The sequence below is a fragment of the Hemitrygon akajei genome, chromosome 23 (assembly GCF_048418815.1).
Source record: "Hemitrygon akajei chromosome 23, sHemAka1.3, whole genome shotgun sequence".
NCBI classification, from domain to species: Eukaryota; Metazoa; Chordata; class Chondrichthyes; order Myliobatiformes; family Dasyatidae; genus Hemitrygon; species Hemitrygon akajei.
The window spans coordinates 54,226,591-54,245,545 of record NC_133146.1 but is presented as its reverse complement, the minus strand read 5'-3'; the positions used below and the strand labels follow the sequence as shown (position 1 = coordinate 54,245,545).

The window sequence follows — 18,955 nt, the reverse complement described above, 5'->3', positions numbered from 1 at the left end:
GGAGTCTGTTAGGCTGCAGCAATAATTAAGAAAATTTATTGAAGAGGATGAAGCTGCAAAAGATTCTGAAAATTAAACATGGCATTGGGAAACCTCTTGGTGAAGAGCTAATTTACTAAAATGCAGTTGTTAATTTTTTCCAAATTAGAATCACTCTGATCTATGTTGAATTTTGATCCTTTAATTTTGGAATGTTCCAATGATCATATGATCAAGTGATCATAATTGGAACATATTGATAAACGCAGTCTATAAATCCATGATATTAGAAATAGATTTAACATTATTTTGCAGAATTTTGATTGATACAACTCCAGTCAATGGTAGGGTAGGACTAGAATTGGCCCAATTTATCTGATCTCCCTGTCCCTGGGTTAGAAAGATCTCAATCAGTGATGCTTCTTGCTTCTGATGGTTGTTATTGGTTGGAAAGGATAGGGCTTTGGTGGAAATTCTCAATATTCTTGTATTTCATAACTAAAGGACATGATTATTTATCATTCCTTCACGAGTCTGTGTTTTCCAGCCTGCCCTTGGATTCCGAGGAGGAAGAACCATTTCCAGCTTTTCTCCTTGCACCTATAGATCCCGATCCACCCCAGGACTCTGAGTGTGCCGAGCCTTTGGATGATGCTGAAGTTCTCCTGAATGAACAGATTTCATTAAGGTATTGATGCACAAAACTAAAAAAGTCAAACTTTTTGCTGAGAGATCTTATCAGCCACACTAAGTGCTGAAGAATGTTTATCAAAAGCAAAAGCAAAAAAATACCTGCAAAAAAAAGCAAAAGAAAGGTGCAAGCATACCTGTAGACCAGGGGTTCCCAACCTTTCTTATGCCATGGACCAATACCATTAATTGAGGGGTCCGTCAACCTCAGGCTAGGAACACCTGCTTTAGAGATTCTTCCAGTGGCAACCGCCTGAAGGACAATCCAAGGTGAGGGATTCACTTTGTAATTATGTTTAGTCTTATGGGATGCCAAAACTTGTCCTGCCCACAAAATGAGAGAAAAAGAAATTAGAAGTGTGGTAAACCTTGCCACCTGACTGAAATAGAAATGTTGGTGTAAATCTCTTTTTTATCCTTGAAAGTAATGAGTCAGAAAAAAAGCTTGTTGCTTAGTTACAAGCCTTTAGCATTTAAGCAATTTTCATTCCACATCTGCCTCTGAAGAAATCTTAACGATGCTCTCAGCTTTCTTTATCAAAATGCAGGACAAGGATTCAGTCTTTCAGGAATTTCAAACTGGTTTATTTTCAAGCCAACTCTTTTATTTCAACAGAAATGCTACTTTTTTTCCTGGAAAATGATTGCCATTAGTCTTTGATTTTCAACATTCTCAATCTTATTGACATAAAGAGCTGGCAGTTTTGAAGAAGTAAAGTCAACGACAAGGCTTGAATGATTTCAATGATGTTTGTAATGATTAAACTTGTGTCAATATAAATTTGTTGCAAGAATCTGAAAATTGTTTCTTTTAAAATTAGTCGCACACAATATCTTGATTAAAATAGATTGTCATTTATCAAGATAAAAAAGGATTTCTAATTTGTACTGTATAAAGTGAAAGTAGAAAGCTTCATAGCTCTGGTGCTTAAATGGTCTGCAGGGTTGCTGAAGTCATATTCTGAGATATGTAGCTGTGGAAAATGCACATGTAAGGTGGAACAAAACCACCAGGAATGTTGGACAAGGATGAGGATTTTAAAACTAATGAGTTGGATGAGGGAGAGCCAGTGGAGATCTGCAAAGATAGTGTGATAGTACGTGGACTTAATGCAGAATAGCAAAAGCCAATGTGTTAGGAGAGGAATTTGAACTGGCACATTCTCTCAGCAGGAAGAATCCACGCTGATTACTGAGTAAAGCCAAATCAAAGTTTGTTAGTTTTCTTTGATCACTTCTCAGCTCATTCCGATACTTCCAGGAGCTTGAAGGTAACCAGTTTGCTGTCTGCTTAAATGGAAAAAAAAAACTTGTCTCAATGTATATGAACATTTTTAATATTGTAAACTTTGGAAGGCTTGTATAATATGTATTGGAACACAATGTGCATAATGGTTGTTTCGAAATGTACCAGATAGTACTCAGAGAGCAGAATAAATACAACCAATGTTGGCAACCTGGATTTAGAAAATGTTGGAAATTTCTCATTGGGTTGATCAGCTTTGGGAGGGGTAAGAGAGTAATATCGTGGATGAAGCATGGTCCTGTATTTTCCTTCTGTAATTCAAAAGAATGAGGGGTGATTTCATTGAAACCTTCTGAATGTTGAAAGGCCTTGATAGAGTGGATGTGGAAAGAATGTTTCCTATGGTGGGAGTGTCTAAGACCAGAAGATACAGCCTCAGAATAGAGGGATGTACTTTTAGAACGAAGATGAGGAGGAATTTCTTTAGTCAGAGAGTGGCGAATCTATGGAATTTGTTGCCACAGGCAGCTGTTGGGACTAAGGCATTGGGTGCATTTAAGGCAGAGATTGATAAATTGTTGGTTAGTCAGGGTATGAAGGGATATGGGCAGAAGGCAGATATTGGGGCTGAGAGGGAAATTGATCAGCCATGATGAAATGGCAGAGCAGACTCAATGAGCCTAATTCTGCTCTTATATCTTATGGTCTTATATTTTCAACCCACTGTGTACTTCTGATACTTTCTGCTTTATTTCCAATATTTATCAGTTCAATGTAAATGTAATACGAAAATAATAATTAAAGTGAAAATGTCTGGAGGTTTGATCATACAGTAAATTGGTTTAGTAGTTAAGTTACATGCTTCTTTATCCTGACACATGTCTGACTGTGTTTACCAGTGTACCTCTGCCGTCTGAAAAAGTAGAGCCTGCTCCAGTTCTTCTGCCTGTAGAAGCTCCCTCTCCACAGACACCTGAGCAAACCAAACCACTAGATGATGCTGAAGTTCTCCAGCCCCAATGTGAAGAGTCTCCATTAAGGTATCAATGTGGGGAATGTAGAAAGGTCCCTGTAAAGCCAAGAAACCCATTGGCCACCGTTAGGCCAATTTCCAAAAGAATAGTTACTGATTTTCTTTGAACTAATTGCGATCAATTCCATGTTCAGAATAATTTCTTTATTTTTGGGGTTTTCAAATCAGCAAGAGTCGAATGTAATTAAATGCACAGGAAAAATGATCAATGTAGTTGTACAGTATTTGTCTCAACCAGTTTTGATTAGAACTGCTATAACAGTCTCACTGTGCCTGGATTACAGAGACTCATTTAATCTATCTGCTTGTCATTGTTAATGGCTGCGAGACCAGAGAATTGGACTGTGGTGGAATATTGCAGTTTTGGTGCCATTTTGAACATGTGAATATTTATACTGGACATCTTGGATTCTGTGTTTAACAGTGTTTCCTTGGCTTCTGAAAAAGAAGAGCCGCTTCTTGTCCCAGATACTGCTCCTGACCCTGCACAAGACTCTGAGTGCACCAAGCCTTTGGATGTTGTTGACTTTCTCCAGAATGACCTTGAGCAGCTTCCAATAAGGTAAAGAATTTTGAAACTGAGAAATTGTTCTTTGGGGGCTTGCTATTTTTTGCATGGTAGATCTGATGCTTTTTGCTGGAGTAAGTGAGGGGGGGGGGACAAAGGATCCTTTGTTGGTTGTGTGTGGGAGGGTGAGGAGGCTTTGAGGTTCTAGCGTTTTCTGTCATTCTTTGGGGTTTTCTGTTCTCTTTTTCATGGATGTCTGTGAAGAGTAAACATTTCAGTTTGTATACTGTATACATTCTCTGACATTAAGTTGAACCAGTTGAACCATTGGTTCTGCACAGCATCTTTGAAAAAACCAGAAGGTGATAGAACAGTAAAAGTGTTAGCAAGTATGTGAAGGATGAAATGCTGAAATTCGTTGAATCAATTTGTAGCACAGATTTTAACGTTTCATTGTCATCTAATTTTGGAATAAGCACTGCCTCTATTTTTTATTAAATTATTTTACCTACTTTAATCCAAGAGAATTATCCCACTCATACTGGCTAGCTCATTGGTATCTGTGTCAAAGAACTCAGCCAGACTTAGGCCATTCAGGCTGACTGTAATAACATTCAAAATCTTGTATCACTCAACAAATCAACAACACCTGCTTGACTGAACGACAGAGAGAATCTACTAGTATCAGCTTTATCATTAGTGATGGTAAACCAAGATTTAAAATAAAGTTCTAGCTCTTCCACATTTCTCAGCCCTTCCCCTTCTATTATTTTTATCTTGAACTCTCTTAAAACATTGGCTTTGGTTGCAAAGCTTTTCATGGTATTAGAAAGAGCACTTCTGAACTTAGCTTTTGTGAATAAAACTGGATAGTTGAAGGAGTTAGAATAGAAATGTAATTCAGTTGAATTTAATTAAGACAGAAAAAGTTAAAAAAGTACCAGGTAGAGTTGTAGATTGAGCCAAGGCTGAAGTCATTGGTCTGAGATGGGATTTAGAAAAGTACATAGGAAAAGCTCCATAAAGTTAAAACAGTATCAGAGTGATTAAAAGCAATAAAGGGAGACAGTTAAAGTTCAAAGTAAAATTTATTATCAGAGTACATACATGTCACCACATACAACCCTGAGCTTCTTTTTCTGCGGGCCTACTTAGCAAATCTGTAGAACAGTAGCTGTAAACAGGATCTGTAAACAAACTCTGCAAATACAGATAATAAATAAATAGCAATAAATAACAAGCATCAAGTAACAAGATAAAAGAGCCCTTAAATGAGTGTAGTTATCCCCTTTTGTTCAAGAGCTTGATGGTTGAGGAGTAGAAGCTGTTTTTGAATATGGTGGTGTCCTTCCTGGAGCACTTGTAGCTTCTACCTGATGGCTGCAGTGAGAAAAGAGCATGGCCTGGGTGGTGAGGATCTTTGATGATGGATGCTTCTTTTATGGCAACATTTTACGTAGATGTGCTCAGTGGTTGGGAGGATTTTGCCTGTGATGTACTGGGCTGAATCCACTGCCTTTTGTAAGATTTTCTGCTCAAAGGCATTTGTGCTCCCATACCAGGCTGTAATGCAGTCAGTCAGCACACTTTCCACCACTCATCTATAGGAGTTTGCCAAGATTTTTGATGACATGCCAAATTTCTGCAGACTCCTGAGGAAGTAGAGGCACTGTTGTGCTTTCTTCGCACTTATGTTGATACAGTGGATCTGGGATAGGTCCTCTGAGATAGTGTCACCCAGGAATTTAAAGTTACTGATCCACTCCACATCTGGTCCTCTGATGATTATTGGCTTATGGACTTCTGGTTTCCCTCTCTCTTAGGGTTTGGATCAAGTATGTTCCCAGTGAAGAAAAGTAGGGGTTCCCAAATCTCATCCCTATGGAATGTTGAATATAAGATACTCAGTTTTCCATGCAGTACAATGACTTGCGTCAGTGCATTGTTCGCGTTAACACTGAAGAGTAAAGTAAATTTATTATCATCGAAGTACTTATGTGTATGTCATCATATACTACCTGTGATTCATTTTCTTGCAGGCATTCACAGTAGAACAAAGAAATGCAATAGAACAAAGAATGACAAACAACCAATATCCAAAAGAAGACAAGCTGTACAAACACAAATAAATAAGTAAATAATACTGATAACATGAGTTGTAGAGATCTTGAAGAACTCTACAAAATAGCCACAGCTGCATCTGCCATTTCCCACTTTTTGCTTTATCCATCAAACCAATTCATCTATCTATCTGTCCATTTATTTATTTGTTTATTATTTATCTATTTGTTTATTGGTTGATTGATTGAGAAACAGAGCGGAGTAGGCCCATCCAGCCTTTGAGCCATGCCACCCAGCAACCCCCAGTTTAACCCTAGCCTAATCACAGAATAATTTACAGTGACCAATTAACCTTCCAACCGGAATATCTTTAGTCTGTGGGAGAAAACTAGAGCATCCAGAGGAAACCCACGCTGTCACAGGGAGAATGTACAAACTTCTTGCAGGCAGCAGTGGGAATTGAGTCTAGGTCACTAGTACTGTAAAATATTGTGCTAACTACTACACTATTGTGGAATCTCACATTTCTGAATATCTTGTCTGGGAACTTCCTACGAAAATAAGCACAAAAAAGGCATGTATTCTGAGCTCTCTGATTTTTAAAAAATATTTGATTGTTAGCCAAGACGAGACACAGGGATGATTGCCCTGAAGAATAACACTCCTTATGATCATCAATTTAGTGTTGAAGTGCAAGCTGTAACATTGTAGCAGCTAATGACTGAACTTCTACTGGTAAAAATTAACAACAGGCTTTTAGGTCAGAAGTTAAAAAAACTAAATAGGTCAAAAGCTCCAAATCGAGGGAAAATAGTTTTCCCATCTGTGAGTGAGTCCAAACTATTTAGAACAACAATTTGGAAAAAAAAATCAAGTTTGTGGTGGTAAATAGTTTGAAGATGAATCAAAGTTTCATTGGTGCTTTATTATTCTACATAAATATGAACTGGCAGGTATTGCCTATCTTGTCCAAAGCACAATATTTTCAATTAAGTTCCAAATTTGAGCCTTCAGTGATATGTCAGAAAATATGAAAGGTATAAATATGTTACTGCCTTAATTTCATATTTTCCATTCATTCAATGTCCAATTTAGTTTGTATTCTTAGTGCCAAAAACATTTACAAATTGTTCCTAAAATGTACTTCCATTCTTCATGTTATACATACATAAAAATGCTTGTTAACGAATGCTTCAGTAATGATATTGGAATGTAGAATTGCAGCATTGAAGTAGTTGTCAGACGCTGTGCTTGTAAATTTCTCCTGTGCCTAATGTTTTCTACAGCCGCAAATAATTTAACTTAACTCTCTTGTGAAAACATAACATTTACAGTATACACACAGATCTGAATGGTCAGCTCTTGAGGTTTACGATGAACATTTCAGTAACGAGTCAGTTTTTCACTTTGGTTCTTATTATCTTTATGATAGAAGACCATACTTTGTTTATAACCTATCAAAATTCAAAGTACATTTATTATCAAAGTACACACTGTATATGACACCATATACTACTATGAGGATAATACTACCTTAAGAACCTTTCCATTTGCAGGATTTCCCATTACAAGTGGCAAGCTTCACACTCTTTATGGCGACCAGTGCTTAATGTTCCATTCAGGCTATTTTTGTCCTCTTTTCCTTGGTTTGAGAAAATTTGGTTCCTTCTGTTGAACTATTCCTGAATTCTTTCAGTCTTCCTCTAAGAAGTATTTTTGAATTATGTTGCCATCACAGGCAGATATTTTGTCTGATTTTTTAATTGGGGGGCATGTAGGGGAGCAGTGATGCCAACCAGTAAAGAGGAGCAGGCTTTTTCCCTACCTCTGGAAAGGATGCTAAGGCAATTTATAATATTCTCCTACCCTACTAGTTGTTTGACTATATTTCCTCTTTTAATAATTGAGCTGTGAGTATGAAGTAACACCAATGACTCTGTCACAAACATTAGTGAAAAAAGAAAGCATAACCCAGTACAGAATAAAGGATTGAGCCTGGCTCATAGTTAGCTTGCTTGCCTGCTTGTTGAAAATTCTCTTGTGAAAACTTAATCTTTTCAATTCTCATGATGTAATTACTCAGTGAGTCATCAAATGGATGCTGATTTTGAATTTTTCAGTTGCAAATTAGGTAAAATGGGAGTAACGTTGACAAGCTTCCATGAATCACTTTGCATAATTTTGAGTTCTGCAAAAACCATAAAGTGTATGTCTTTCTTTTTTCAATAGTGTACTTTCATTTGGTGAAGAACAAGGTTCCCTACATCCTCTGTTTGCAGTTCCTGTTGAAACTAACGTTGAAGCTGTACAAGAGTCCCAAGAGCATTTTATTGACAGGTACTGCACTTTTAACTCTATTTTAATGTAATTGCTACCTTACTCACTGTGCAATCAGCTGAACTTTTAATACTTAAATGCAATTACATCAGTACTGAGTACAATTAGGCAGCTCAGGCCTAAGCTTTTGGCAAACATTTGGATATTACTTCCAAATCTCCTCCTCTTCAATTTTGATCTAGAATCAAAAATGCAGCCTCCCATTTTGGAACTTTGCTTTCACAGTCCAATTTTAGATCTTTTTTTTTGCAGTCGGCCTCCATGCACTTTTTGTAAAGGACTCCTATAAATGCCGAGGAATTTACAAGGATCTCAAAGTTCAATGGTTTGGATTGGGAGGAGCATGTGTTTCGGAGGATTGAACCTCTACTGTGATTGGGGGATGGCATGTGTGTATGTGTTTGAGTGTGTTAAAATGGGAAGGGGAGAAGGTGTTTAGAAGGGTTTTGGAGTCCTGATGCAACTCACTGTCAAGGACACTACAACTCATGTTCTCAATATTATTACTTATTTATCTGTGATTATTTTGTTTTTCTTTTCGTATTTGCAGAATATGTTGTCTTTCGTTCATTGGGTGCTTGTCTGACTTTGTGTACAGTTTTTCATTGATTCTATTTTATTTCTTTGTTCTGCTGTGAATGCCTATAAGGAAATGAATCTTAGGGTTGTATGTGGTGAACTTTGTTAATAAAGTTACTTTGAACTTTGGACTAATTGGAGGGAGGGATTGACACCCTATACTAGTTTGGGGAGGGAGATGGAGCCTGGTCTGGTTGAGGATGGGGGAGGAGAATTAGCCCTGTAGGAGCTGGAGAGCATCAAAGTCTTGCAAAGATTTGGTGGTGGGGTGTGAGACAACTAACCAAGCCCTGCTGTGCAGGGAGGTATCGGATTGGAGTCTAGCTCACATTGTAGATGGGTGGAAAATCGGAGGCCATAAGAAAAATGAAAAGAGAGGAAATTAGATTCCTGAGCTGTTTGGGAATGACATTGGTGGGGATGGTGGGTTGGGGCTTCAGAGTCCCACTCTATTGTTTGGAGTTAAAGGGGTAGAGCATCAATGTCTGGTAGTGGGCTGCTTTGCAGAGAAAGTCAGCAAAGTAGCTCTGAGCTGTTGACCCTCAGCAGCTGCTCCTTCTGAAGGAGCATACAAGTGACATTGTCAGAAGCAGGGGAAGTACGTTATTTTACAGTTTAGGCAGCTGGAACAGGGGGACCTTGAGAAAACTGACTTCACATTGCAAATAGATAGGCTTGAGAGTCCCCAGACACTGCCCAGCTCCACCTGTCCCTCCCTCCCTGGGTCAGACCTCCTCAATACACTTTGTTTCTTGGATAAATCAGAGCATAGATTGTAAAGGTTAGCTTAGCTTTACATTTACTTCTCAAGTTTGCATCATTTGTGTCAACGAGCAACACAAGTGTGGGGACAGCCGCAAGTGTTGCCATGCTTCAACACAGCATCACAACTTACTAACCCTAAACCTAGCCCGTATGTCTTTGCAATGTGGTCCTGGACTTATTTCCAGTTGGCATGATTAACTTATTATTATTTAATTATTTATGGTTTTATATTGCTATATTTCTACACTATTCTTGGTTGGTGCAGCTGTAACGAAACCCAATTTCCCTCGGGATCAATAAAGTATGTCTGTCTGTCTGTCTGAAACCCAATTGTACCTCGATCGCTGATGGCTGGTACTTTGAAGCATTGCACTAAGTGCTGCCCCATGTATGCCAGTCTCTTCCAGCAATTATTAAAGTTTGCATCTAAAATGATCAAAACACAGAAGCAGGTGTAGGCCATTTTGGGTGGGTGCGTGGAGATATGTCTCCATCGAACAAGGTGTAAGGCACTCCTTCCCTCCGCTAGCCTGCAGGTCACCCTTTGGGCAAGATGTAGTACCTTATTCCACAACCCCCCCCACCAATTAGGGGCATGTGCAGTCATGGGAGCAGGTGGTCCTGGTTTTGCGACCACTGTCGCCAGACAGGCAATCTCTGAAGAGTATTGATAATGGCTAAGGGGGGGGGGGGGTGTTCACCCAGCTTGTAAAGACACTGCCCAGAAGAAGGCAATAGCAATCTACTTCTGTAGAATAAATTACCAAGAACAATCCTAGTCAAAGACCATGATCACCTGTGTCATACAACACAGCCAGCAGATAATGACGAGGGTGATGATAGGCCCTTGGGCTTCTCGTGCCTACTTCACCGTTCAACAATATCTTTGCTTATCTTGAAATGTGTGATTTGTGTTGGTCCTTTATTACTTGTTTTCTTTAACATATCAAAATCTGTGGACTGGGTTGAAGAAATTTCTGTGTTAATTTATAAATGGCCATCCTTAATCTTGAGACTGTGACCCTCCTCTTCGAGACCTTCATCATCCCTCCATACACCCTATCAAGCTTTGCTTTGTTATCGAGTTCCGAAGTGTGACCTGCATCCAGATGTGTCTGGTTGAGTTTCTGGAGTGATGTGAAGCAGCACAAAATGGCCTTGAGGAGATTTCATTAAACAAAAATCCATCTTCAAATGCAATAACACTGTAATTGAATTTATTTTCAAAAGATTTTGATAAGTTTTATAATTGAATGTGATACTGAAGATTGTATTACTTGTTCATAGTTTACAAATCCATTGTCCATTTAGATTACTATAAGGAGATTGAAATTCAAAAGAAATTCTGCTGGCTACCTGCAAGGCTTGTGTCAAGTTGTCTGATGCAGAGTCTTAATTCAATATGTCATCCAATCCTTTCCCTCCACATACGCTTCTGACACACTGAACTTCTCCGGCTGTTTGATTTTTGCCAAATATGTTAAGGTTTGAAGATTAATTGGCCTCTGTAAAATTGCCTGTAATGTGGGGGTTCCTGACCATTTTTAAGCCATGGACCAATAGCATTAAGTAAGGGATCTGTGGACCCCCAGATTAGGAACCCCTGCTCTCATGTGTACTGAATGGTGCATTATCGGGACAATTTCAAGGGAGCATTGGGACAATACAAATAGGATTCATGCAAATAAGCCCTTAATGGATATTGTGGACTGATGGGCCTGTTTCTGTGTTGTATAACTCTATAGTAAGGAAAATTGACCAACAGAAATTCCACTAGTTCCTGATGGGAATGAGTGGAGAGGTTTGCTTCAACTATCTGAGGATAGGTGCCTTTAGGGGAGTGGGAAGAGAGCAAAGATCTTCTCTCGGCAGTGCGGGGATGGAGGGGTGGAGGTGCAGGAGTTCAGAGACTAAGGCATTAGAAGCTTAGGACCACTTGGGTGTCAGGGAGCCAGGGATTTAGAAGTTAGTGACTACCGTGTTGGACCAGGATAAGCAGGAGACAATGAATCACAGGGCATCCATGGGCAAATTTTAGATGGGGTTCTAGTTCGGTGCTGTGCTATGAAAACCTGCTTGTTCCGGCAAGGAACAACAATAATCGCTGCAGGAAAAACATAGAGTAATATTTCAAAAGTGATACTACATGATATTACTCAATGCATGTACTAGCTAGCAATGACTTTGGGAAAACTTCATGTCATTCAAAGTTCTTATTTCAGTTATTCACTGCGAAAATAATGCAATGTGATTAAATTTCTAGGTCATATCTTTTTATAGATTGTAGATTTAATCCTAGGAATGCAGACAGGTCTCGTGTTCAAAATATTTTTTCTCTAAATCCCTGTTCTAATTCAGAAGATGGATATCTTAAACAAAAATATATACTATTTACCTTTTGAATGTAGCGTTTTTGTGAAGTTACATTGCATTTATGAACAGTAACTGTATAGTTAAGCTAAGCAAAGGAAAGGTAAAATGACAAATTAGTTAGAAGTAGAAAATATTTGGAGCTGAAGGGAAAAGAATTTCATAATTAGCCATAAGGACTTAATTGTTGTTGAACAAATGTGATCAATTCTAAATACCTAGTTTAATCTACTATGACAGCTATTTTAAAATACTTTAAATGTTTTCAGTTTTAGCAGATCTCGTGTCTACGTGCGGCGTTAGTTCTTTTCCATGTACTAATGGTGCATGTTGGCAACCTTGTTAAAGACTGGAAACCAAAAATACTTCTTCATTGTTACATGTTATGAAAAATCTAATACTAACACAGCTTTTAGAACCTATACGAATTAAAGCTTCATTCTTGAATATTTCAGACTCTTGTTTCAACACAGTTCTGTTTGCTTCTGAAACGATGTGGCCATTTAGCTTCACTGTAAGTCAAGCACTTCAAAGACTAGTCCTATTGAACGTAAAAGCAATCCCATTATACATCACTTATTTGCTAATAGATGTGTACTGTCCGTGGATTTAATGACTGGCCAGTTTTAAGAATCTCATCATATAACGTTGTTAATGAAATGAATATGTTCAAATAGAACTCAAATGATCAATTTTATCCTGTAACTTTTAAAGACTATTATAACATTATACTTTACCAGTGATTTAGGTCTAAAACAGTTTAATGTCAACTAGTGGTCCAGCTATTATACAATATATCTAGAATCTAAGGTCAGAGCTTTTCCCAACAGTACAGCAAAAAGGATGGGGGAGGAGAGAGTGCTGGATCTCAAGATTCATCGAGAACAGGGGTTCCCAGCCCTTTTCATGCCATAGAGTGACAGAATCAGTCAAACTTCATTGCCATGTATCTTGCATGTAGAGGATCCCTAAAGTCAAATTTCTGATAGATTTTTCTACCTTGTTAACCTCTGCAAAGGAAGTACAAAGTCCGGACATTGATCAGGGCCATCTTGAAATGCGACCCTCTTCATTAACCTAATAGGGGCAAAGCAAATTACTCCATTATAGGCGAGAAATGAAAACTGGAAGAGGAATTGCAGTTCATTTCCTTTGTGCATTTGTGGTAGTTAGTTTAAAAACGTAATTGCCAGGTAAGGTACACAGTCCACAAAGAATCCTGAAGTTCTATTGACCTTAGCACTTTTCTGCTGTTGAGTCCATAATCTTTTGATAGATTTATTGGATTTAACAAATATCTCTGAAAATGCAGGAAGTACAGTAAACTGACAAATATATTCTGAGTCTAATATAGTAAAATGCAATTTATCATGAAGACAAAATATCCTTCAATTACGTACACCTCCAGTCCAGAAACAAAATTAATTGAATTGTCTTTTATTGGTGTAACACCTTGATGCACCATCAATAACTCTCTGAGACGTGAGGCGAGATATCGGCTTTTATTGACTGGAAGAAAGAACAAGCAGCAATTGACCACCATGCTACATCCTGGAGACTGAGAGGCAGGGCTCAGGCCCTAATCGCCTTTATACCGGGGTCTGTGGGAGGAGCCACAGGAGCAGTCAGCAGGGGGGGTGTGTCCAGACAGGTATATGTAGTTCACCACACACCTGTCTTATCGTGTGTGACTAGTTGCTGCACTCTTGTGAGAAAACCAAATTACACTAGGTGCTATTAGGCCATCAGAAGGTTCTAGGTATTGGAAGGAGGCAGTGGATAGAAACCACACACTTCTGGAAATAAGTTTTGTTTATGAGCAAACAGCAATATGTACAAAATATTTACATGAGCAAGAACAATTCAAAATTCAGACCTTCTGTTTTGGTTCCAAATCTTAGATACCAGCAAAAGCCAAATTCCTGTTTTGTTAGAATCAGTGATATTCGTTAGAATAACCTTTGTTACTCCAATTTCTCTAAGTAATTAGATCCAGTGTTATTTCCTATTTAAAAGTTTACAAACTAAACTTTCCTTTTTACTTGTCCCTAGTTAGTTAGAAAACCAAATATAATTCCTGTTCTCAAGTGTTATAGTTAACTTCAGTTTCAGTTCCAGGCTGTATATTTACAAGTTTAAATTCAAATTCAAATGTTCTATATACACCATTTAACTCCTCGCATGACAATTCTCCAACATCACAACCTCTAAACAAAGTAAATCTCACTTAGAAACTTATCAATCTCTTTGCAAAAATGATCAGTTCTTGCAGAAAATCAAATTTGGATTCTTTGAATGAAAATAAACTTATCCATCCAACCATATTAAATCCTCTGCATCATTACACATATTGTTTCCGTGCTGATTCTTCACCTTGGGTGGCTCGCCATCTTGTGTCTTGGTTTCATTGGAATGAAATAGTTTTGCATCCTCAGAAAGTCAATTCACAAACGTACCAAAACTTGTACCAAATGGTATGATTTTACTAATTCCTGACTACATGATAGGGATTTTGTACACTGGTCTCTGATTGGGGAGGTCAATACTCCCCAATGCCATTAGGCTTTACAATTCAACCGCCAGGAGTAAGATATGTTAAAGTGCCGGGGTTGATTGTATTTAATGTATCTAAGTAAACTACTTAAGAACTTTTTAAAAGCTATTATTAATGCTTTTTGAGAGAGTGATTTAGATGCATATCATATTTTTACTGAGTTAAGTATTGTATGTAATTAGTTTTGCTAAAACAAGTGTATGGGACATTGGAAAAAATGTTGAATTTCCCCATGGGGATGAATAAAGTATCTATCTATCTATCTATTGTCTCGTTATAGCTGCTGCATGTTATATCTGTAGTTCCAATAAATCTTCTAGATACTCATTACTAATTTCATTCTTAACAGTTCATGTCTTCAGCTTCTAATTGTTGTTGCGTTCCTCTCCCTGTACGTCCCGTGTCCAGCCTGCCTCACCCTCACATAGCATTTTTTAATAATTTTTTTTAAAAATCGGTAAACCTCGTTTTCATCCCTCTGCAGGCAGAACTTGCTAACATTACAATTTTGTGTTTAATTAACCTGGGTGACATTGGACTTCCTACTTGGGTATCTCCCAATCTTTTTCTGGTTTAGGCTTTTGCTACGAGATGAGTATTTGTTACAGTGCCAGCAACCTGGGTTCAATTCCACCGCTGTTGTTAAGGAGTTTGTATCTTCTCCCAGCAACCACGTGGCTTTTCTCTGAGAGTTGTGGTTTCCTTACACATTTTAAAGACGCACAGGATTAGTAGGTTAGTAGGTCAAATGGGTGTAACTAGATGGTGTGGGCTCTGTGGGCTGAAAGGGCCTGAATCTTAAGTAAATTAATTAATAAAATCCTTTATTGTCTTTAAGATGAGCAGCTTTCCAGCCCAACTCAGAGTCCACATAAAAGTAAAGTACTAAAAGTGGGCCCATAGTCCCATAAATGCCTGACAGGATAAAAGATGTATCCTCCCTCAAGAACAATAGTGAAACATCATCATTGCTAAGATTTTTCTTTCCCAAAATCCAGATTATTAACCTATTTTAAATTCCAGAGCTACTACTATGGAATTTGAAGTCTGCTTTTTGGATTATTAATCCAGGCTTCTGGATTGCATTAAACATCTGGTGGGGATGGCCATAGCTGACAGATCTGAAGAACGACAAAAGAATCTTTCTCTGCACCACAATGTTTGCTCCACTTTTGGGTTCAAGGGTAAATGCAGCATATTAGTACCACTTTGGGTCTTGTCCAGTCTGAAGGCCTTTCACTGTATTTAGGAGATGGATTTACTTATAGAATTGACCATGTCCGTGTCAAGCAGAGTGACTTCGTGACAAGCTCCTCCTCTGATGTATAACACAAACTCTGAGGTAGATCAAGGCCAGTTTTCCCTGGCTATTTTTGTTTTATTGTTTTCATTTTCTGTTTTTTTTTGCTCCATTGTCTTATTTAAACAACCCTTGCTTTCCCCAATCTGTTTATTATTGATACCAGCACAGAATTATGTCAGTTCTGCTTTGTTAGCTTTTAGTATGTCAATGACACATTTGTATTCCTGCGTGAGGCATTCTGTGTTGCTGTTATCAGCAGCAGTTTCCTGGTCACACATATTTTCCACACAGATATGACATTACAAGACATTAGCATGTGTTTTTTCCACTGCTGAACAGTAGGTTTTCAGTGCCAGAAAACTAAGGACCTAGTTTTTGGCAGTGTAAACCTAATACCAGCCCAAGTTGTTCCTCCCTTTCACGAGGGGATGAAGACCACTGAAACCAGGTAGGTGAAGGACTCAACTTTTTATAGGGAAATGAAGCAGCAAAGATAGGTCGGACAGAAAACAAACTCAAATAAAAAGAGAATGGAAGAAAACCACGTAATCAACAATCGTGTTGAACATTTTGGTTTTTAACTGTTTGTTTTATTTAATTGGCTTTTTTTCAATAGTGTTAGTACTAACAGTGGTAAACCATTTCTAAGTGTAGTTACAATTCATTTCAGTGTTACGTTCTGAAACCAGCTTGTTCCAGAAGGTAGATTGGTATAACTTTTAACTGTTAATATGGACAAAGTACAACTCCCAAGTACATTTTTGGTGGGCACATTCAAAAAAATCTATAATAGAATAATAACCATAATAGAATCAAGTTGGTGTGTTTTTTCTTTGATGCTATTATGGTTATATTTCTATCATGGATTTATTGAGTATGCCTGCAAGAGAATGAATCTCAGAGTTGTATATGGTGACATATATGTACTTTGATAAGAAATTTACTTAAGCACAATAACTGCAGATGTTGGAAAACTGAAATAAAAACAAAATAGAAGAAAAGAGAGATTAAATGAGAAAAAGGTCCATAATTTATTTTAATGAAAGTCCAAACAAGAATAATTATCTGAAGTTACTCTGGAAATCTGAAATAAAAGTGTTGATCAATGCTCTTGATTAAAATTGTTGCATTGTTGAATCCAGAAGTTGAAACGTGCCCAAGTAAAAAGATGAGGTGCTGGTGTAAGGGACTGGGAAGAAAGAAGACATAGTGGGAGTAACACAGCATCATGTGACTGTAATCACAAGATGCCTATCTAAACTAGTCCCATTTGCCCACATATAGCCCTTCACATTCTAAATCTTTCTATCCAGGATATTCCTTTATATTTTTTGATCCCAAATTTTGTTTGAACTGGCAGTTCCATCTGGGCTGTTTTAAAATCTTAAAAGTGCTATATAAATGGAACTTGCTATACAGTTGGACCATGGGATTAATTATTTTAAAAGCCACCAATCATATCGATGATGATGTGTGATGGTTTGCTGATCAATGAAGTCCTAACCTGCTTTGTCACAAAATGTTTTAAACATGTTATAATTGCTAATAGAACAGTTATTGTAGGTGGAATCTGACCAACAAATGTTATGATATTTCCTTCTCAATTTGCAATTTGCTCTGATCTCAACAAGACACCTACCTCTGCATTTTAGGATGCTGTGATTCTTGAGACAAGACAAAGCCCTGATATGTTGATACAAAAACTGAAGCAAAACAAAATTAATCGCTACAAGCGCAAAGAGCATCATGGTCTGTTTATATTGTACTGACATTACAGGGGGTCCAGAGTAGGTTCACGAGATTGATTCTGGAAATGAGAGGGGTATCATATAAGCAGCGATTGAAAGCTCTGGGCCTGCACTGGCTGGAATTAAGAAGAATGAGGGAGGATCTCATTGAAACCCGTCCAACTTTGAAAGGCCTTGATAGAATGGATGTGAAGAGGATGTTTCCTTTGGTGGGTTGTCTAGGACCATAGGGCACAGCCTTATAATAGAGGGACCCCATTGGAACAGAGATGAGGAGGAATTTCTTTAGTCAGAGGACGGTGAATTTGTGGAATTCATTGCCACAGCTGGCTATAGTGTCCAGGTCACTAGGCACATTTAAGGCAGAGATTGATTGTTCTTGATTAGTCAGGGCGTGAAAGGTTATAGGGGGAAGGCAGGAGACTGGAGTTGAGAGGGAAATGGATCAGCCATGATGAAACAGTGGAGCAGACTCAATGAACCAAATGGCCTAATTCTGCTCTCGTGTCTTATAGTCTCAGTAAAGTACAAAATGATTCAAGTTTGTTTGGCAATAAAATTAGAGTTGTGTTTAATACAATGAAGTTTAAAATATGTTCATTGTTACCACTAGTGTTGAAATACTTCCATCATAGTTCTGAAACTAAGTTGACCTGTTCTCCAACCTGATGGCATGAACATTGACTTCTGTAACTTCCGTTAATGCCCCTCCTCCCCTTCTTACCCCATCCCTGACATATTTAGTTGTTTGTTTTTTCTCTCTCTCTGCCCATCACTCTGCCTGTTCTCCATCTCCCTCTGGTGCTTCCCTCCCCCTTTCTTTCTCCCTAGGTCTCCCGTCCCATGATCCTTTCCCTTCTCCAGCTCTGTATCACTTTCGCCAATCACCTTTCCAGCTCTTAGCTTCATCGCACCCCCTCTGGTCTTCTCTTATCATTAGTATTTCCCCCTCCCCCTCCTACTTTCAAATCTCTTAGTATCTTTCCTTCCAATTAGTCCTGACGAAGGTTCTCGGCCCGAAACGTTGACAGTGCTTCTCCCCATAGATGCTGCCTGGCCTGCTGTGTTCCACCAGCATTTTGTGTGTGTTGTTTGAATCTCCAGCATCTGCAGATTTCCTCGTGTTTGACCTGTTCTCGTAGTTGTGTGAATTCTGCTTCTTCTTGTCAGCCCATCACCCTAACTGGGGCATAAGCCATTACGGCAGCTTGACAGTGTCCTCTCTCCTGGGCCAGTCTTTCAAATTGTCTCCAGGTGTAGCCCATCTTTGAATATCCTTCCTCTTCCAGGGGTGAGGCCTCAGAGCTTCTGTTGGTGTATCTGTAACTCTGGGTCTTTACAGGATTGGTTTGCTGGCTCCATACACAACCCTCCTCCTTTTGCAGCCGGGCTTGGGCCCGTCCATGGTGGAGGTAGTTGTGTGAATTGCACAAGATTAAAATTTCCTTTCCAGGGCTAAAAATTCAGGGTACTTTGTGACAACATCATATCAGCTAATAATTAGAGGTGGGGGTGACATATGTGACTCACAACAGAGAGTCAGTTAAACTACAGTAAATTCTCCCAGCAGAATCAGCAATTCCTCCAGAAAAATGCAACGTTAAAATCAAATTATTTACATAAAAGAATTTCAACCATTTAGGCAATGTGAGAACCAATCTTGAATAACTGGCCAATTACTCTATCATCTCTCCTCTGCCTTATTCACTTGGTTATCACTATAAGTGTCATTGTTACAGGATAAGCACTCTAAATTGTTTCAATTCACAGACAGATAACAGC

General features: G+C 38.4%; 1 protein-coding gene across 9 annotated transcripts in view; it reads left to right on the top strand.

Moving 5' to 3' along the window:
* The window catches only part of LOC140715456 (uncharacterized), a 274,016-nt gene that overhangs the window by 126,093 nt on the left and 128,968 nt on the right, over positions 1-18,955 (top strand). For all 9 annotated transcript variants that reach the window (XM_073027670.1, XM_073027672.1, XM_073027667.1 and 6 more), the window contains 4 exons: positions 527-667; positions 2,815-2,955; positions 3,373-3,510; positions 7,747-7,854. In XM_073027670.1, coding sequence (XP_072883771.1) covers positions 527-667; positions 2,815-2,955; positions 3,373-3,510; positions 7,747-7,854 — 528 coding nt within the window. The remainder of the gene's footprint in view (positions 1-526; positions 668-2,814; positions 2,956-3,372; positions 3,511-7,746; positions 7,855-18,955) is intronic.